This window comes from Pterocles gutturalis, unplaced genomic scaffold, assembly GCF_000699245.1.
Source record: "Pterocles gutturalis isolate BGI_N339 unplaced genomic scaffold, ASM69924v1 scaffold24165, whole genome shotgun sequence".
Classification (NCBI taxonomy): Eukaryota; Metazoa; Chordata; class Aves; order Pterocliformes; family Pteroclidae; genus Pterocles; species Pterocles gutturalis.
In genome coordinates, this window is record NW_010146513.1 from 352 (window position 1) to 4761 (window position 4410).

Here is a 4410-nt window from a genome sequence, read left to right on the forward strand (position 1 = left end):
GGGCTGCAGCAACACTGGTGCTTGAGGCTGGCTGTCTCAGGGGGAGGGAAAAGCCACCTGAGTCCAACACCCTCACGCAGCAGCACCCTTCTGCTCCCTGCCCTCTCACAGCCAAGCAGGAGCCGGCCCTGGATGCCCCACACCCGATGGGTGCAGGACTCATGCCCACATCCCCTGTCTCCCCGGTAAGCACTTGTCTACCCCCGTGTTGGGAACCGAGCCCCCAGCTCAGGAGGTGCCCTCTGCTGCTTGCTGGGCCAGGGGCAGAGCTGCCCTACGGCAGGTGGGGAGATGGGGCTCTGTGGGGTCACCCATTGCAATATGGGGCTTGACAGGCATGGGGTGACGGAGGGGGCATGTGGCCGGGGTGCAAGGAGTCACCTGAGTGTTTTCTCCCATAAAAGAAACAGGGTAGAGGGGGGAAATGCCCGACTTGCAGGGCCCCTTTCCTGGCGATGCCGCCCTGGCGCAATGGGGCTGGGGCTGCCCCTGCAGATGGTGGGATGCCCGTGGGGCCAGGGCTGCACGTCATCTTCCCTGGTCCCCTCATGGGTCAGTGTCCAGGCACCAGCCCACCAAAGGGGAAGGTCCGGTCCACAGCGTGCATGGGGCACTGGCCCTCCAACCTCGCACTTCCCTCTGCCTTCTCCTAGCAGCAGAGCACTGTCCCCGACGTCCCTGCTGCCTTCCTCTCCAGAATGGCCCAGCTGAGCCCAGGGCTGGCTCCTGGCTCCAGACCTTCCCAGGAAGTGCCGGTGCCACCGGCAGGCACCCAGCCGGGCCCACTGCTGGTCCCCAAGGCAGAGAAGCTGTCCCCCACATCAACTTGCGGTGAGTCTGGAGCACCCCAAGGAGCTCCATAGGACACTGTGTTTCCTGCAGGGATCTTGGACCAAACGTTGCGGGAACGTTTAACTTTGGCTTCAATCCTAGCTGTTTACATTTATCCAGGGGAGCACGGACGATTTCTTCCTGCAGAGGAAGGGGCTGTCTTCACCTGCCTCCTTCTTCGGGGGCAAAAGCAGAAACAGGAAAAGACAAAAAGGAGCAAAGTGTCAGACTGTGGTTTTGAAAACCCAGAGCTTGGTTTTCAAGTGGGAAGCACCGTGCTTTCGCCGGCAGAAACCAGAGCACTGGCTGGAAACCAGGCTCTAGCGTCATTCTCAGTTTCGATTTGGTGCTGCAGGCCACAGCCTTGCTGCCCTCAGGACTCTCCTGGCAATTTCCACCCCAAGAAATGCCGGGAAATTAAAAATGTCACATCCCAAATGTTCCAGTTTTCCCAGTTGTAAAATAAGTGGGATGTGGGATCAGACAAAGTGATAAGACATGGTTGGACCAGAGCATCCATGTCAGCTGAGCAGGGTGGCTGCCCTGTGGCGCAGGACCCTGGCGTCAGCCCATCATGAGAGGTTGCTGCTGCTGCTGCCTCTGTCCCCAGAGCATCACTTTTCCTTTTCCAGGCAGTGACTGGCCCAAGCCTGGCCAGGCTTCCCCAGGACCCGCTGTGGGGCTGGGCACTGGCACCTCTCTGCACCACCCTGTGTCCCGTCGCGGCAGGCCTGAGTCCAGCAAGGTACAGTAGGATCAAGCACTGCCTTCGCTACAGGGGCTCCATCTCCGCCTGCAACCCTCTTTCATGCTGCCCCCAAACTTCTCCCCCTACCCTTGCTGCAAGGGGGACAGGGCTGTCCCCAGCGCCAGGAGGTGCCTGATGGCACTTGCCCGCAGATGGAGAGCCGCCGCATCACACACATCTCCGCCGAGCAGAAGAGACGCTTCAACATCAAGCTGGGCTTCGACATGCTGCACAGCCTGGTGAGCACGCTGAGCGCCCAGCCCAGCATCAAGGTGAGCGCACACGCAGGGACACAGTGTGTCACCTGGCGATGCTATGTCCCTGCTCTGCCCCCGTGCACGGGGCCTCTGCCGTGCACCCCAGCCTGTGGGGCAGGAGGCACGCCGGGCACATGGAGATCCACGCAGTGCAGCCATGCTGGCGTGGTCTGGGCTCTGCAGCCCGTGGCAGAAGCTGCCAAGGCTGGGCAGTGGGGAACACCACACCTCGCACTGCCAGTCCTGCTGCACAAAGTGCCAGCGCCCCACGCCCTGCCCACCCCAGGGGCTCCCGTCACCACCTCATCCCTGTGGCCCCGCAGGTCAGCAAGGCCACCACCTTGCAGAAGACAGTGGAGTACATCTGCAAGCTGCAGCAGGAGCGGGCGGCCCTGCAGGACGAGGCACAGCGGCTGCGGGAGCAGATCGAGGAGCTCAACAGCTCCATCAAGTAAAGGGGGCATGGCCAGGGGAGGTGGGAGGGAGCCGCTGGGGTAGCACCAGGGAGGCACCAGGACACAGCACCTCCCAGGACCTGGATTTGACTCTGTCCCTCCTCAAACCCTGTTTGAGGCGTGGGCAGGATGATCAAGAGGCAGTGCTATGTGGAACCAGAGTTGGGGCCGTGCCCCACAGCTGCCCTGGGAAGGGGACACCTCCTGCCCCCCCTGCTGAGGGCTGGGGTCCTGCCAGAGCCTCACCCCCCAGGGTGGCCCTGCAGCTCCCAGCCTCCCAAACCCGGACCCAGGGTGCTGCTTGTACCCCACAGCCTGTGCCAGGAGCAGCTGCCAGCCACGGGGGTGCCCATCACACGCCAGCGCTTTGACCAGATGCGCAGCATGTTCGATGAGTATGTCCGCTCCTCCACGCTGCAGAACTGGAAGTTCTGGATCGTATCCTTTGGGGCTGGCAACCAGCTCCTTGCTCTGGACTCCTCCACCAAACACCAGCTCCTCTGGTTAACCCACTCCTCTGGGGTCTCTGGGGTCCCTCCAGCTTGAGAGGCTCTGGGGACCATGGAGAGATGTTTCCCAGCCAAGGGCACACAGCTGGAACGTGCCAAGATGCTGTGGTCAGGAGGAAGCTTCTGTTAGGAGGATGCAGATGGAGCAGGGGTAAATGGCCCGTCCTCTGGGAGAAGGAAAGTCACCAGCAGAGCTGAGCTCATGCCAGGAAGAGCTCCTGGTGACATGCGAACTGGCTCTGAGAGGCAGCAGCCATCAACTAGGGATTAGACACAAAGCTGGGGAAGTGATGGCTTGGCTTTGGTGGCCATGTGTCACACTCTGGAAACCCAGGTGTGCCCATGCCTGGGACACAAGTCTGAGCTCCATGCAGTGGAAAGGATAGAGGGGACCAAGGGCCAGGGGACAGGTGGTCAAAGGGATCAGACACGCTGGGCCCATTAAGCCTGCAGAGACTGTGAGGTTTACAAAATCCCAAACAGCAGAGGGATGGGCAGGCCTTGCTGCCCACAGCCTGACCCAGTGCAGGCAGCCCACGCAAGGCAGAGGCAGCTCCTGACGCAGAGTTTGGGAGCGCCATGGCACTCTTTTGGGAGCGCCATGGGACTCTTTCCACAGGCCATTGAGGATGCTAAAGCTGATACAGGCTCCAGAACATGCTCTTGGTGGAGGTATCTGCTGTGGATCACCACATGCACAAAATCACCAGTCCCCAGCAATGGTCCCTGCAGGCTGTGAACTGTCTGCCTGGGTGACACTCAGGCCCCCAGCACCCCACCAGTACAGGCTGATGGCCAGCGTGCTTCTGTGGTGAGGGAAGCACCCTGCAGGTCTGCTCCATGGCTGGGCAGGGAGGTCTGTCCTGCTGCCCGTAGGAGCTGCTGCCCACACCGGGCAGGTAGGAGACCATGGTGTTGGCAAGGCTGGTCCTTAACTCTTCTGCTCGCATCAGTTCAGCATCATCATCCGGCCCCTCTTCGAGTCTTTCAACGGCATGGTCTCCACAGCCAGCATGGAGAGCCTCACCCAGACTTCTCTCGCCTGGCTGGACCAGCACTGCTCCCTCCCCGTGCTTCGGCCAAGTAGGTGGCCCTGTGCCTGTCTGCAGCGCCCTGAAGAGGCTGGGCTGGCCCGCTGGCAGGGACTGGTAGAAAAGCGGAGGCGACAGGGATGGGGGCATCCCAGGAGGCAGTGGGGCTGGTGCTGTTCCACACTTCTGCTGCAAGGAAGGGAAGCACCCACGGGACATCCTGGGGCTGTGTGCTCAGTGCTTTCCTGGGCTCCTTTCACACTCATGCTCCAGCTGAGCTGCCTGCTGCCACCCTAACCTACGAGCCTGTGTTCTGGCTGAGCAGGGCTCAGCCCTCCCCAAAGCCCCACAGGGTGGGATTCCCTTCATCCTTTCTGCCGGGGGCTGTGGCAGGGAAGCTGTTGTTTGGCTCCAGGGGCTGGAGGAAGGATGAGAAGCTCCATCTCCCCCAGGATGGGTTAACCCACAAAAAACCTTCCAGCCCCCACGGCACTGGGGGGGCAGGTGACATGTCCCGTCTCTCCGCAGCCGTCCTGAGCTCCCTCCGGCAGCTGAGCATCTCCACCTCCATCCTGAGCG

At 61.5% G+C, this 4410-nt stretch overlaps 1 protein-coding gene across 1 annotated transcript; it reads left to right on the forward strand.

The window, feature by feature from the left end:
- Positions 1-111: 111 nt before the first annotated feature.
- On the forward strand, positions 112-3883 carry LOC104470741 (carbohydrate-responsive element-binding protein-like; the record flags this gene model as incomplete). Its single annotated transcript, XM_010085777.1, has 7 exons — positions 112-185; positions 657-831; positions 1464-1576; positions 1732-1851; positions 2160-2287; positions 2606-2794; positions 3759-3883. Coding segments are annotated over 7 exons (924 nt in total), but the record flags the coding sequence as incomplete, so codon positions are not given.
- Between the last annotated feature and the right edge of the window lie 527 nt (positions 3884-4410).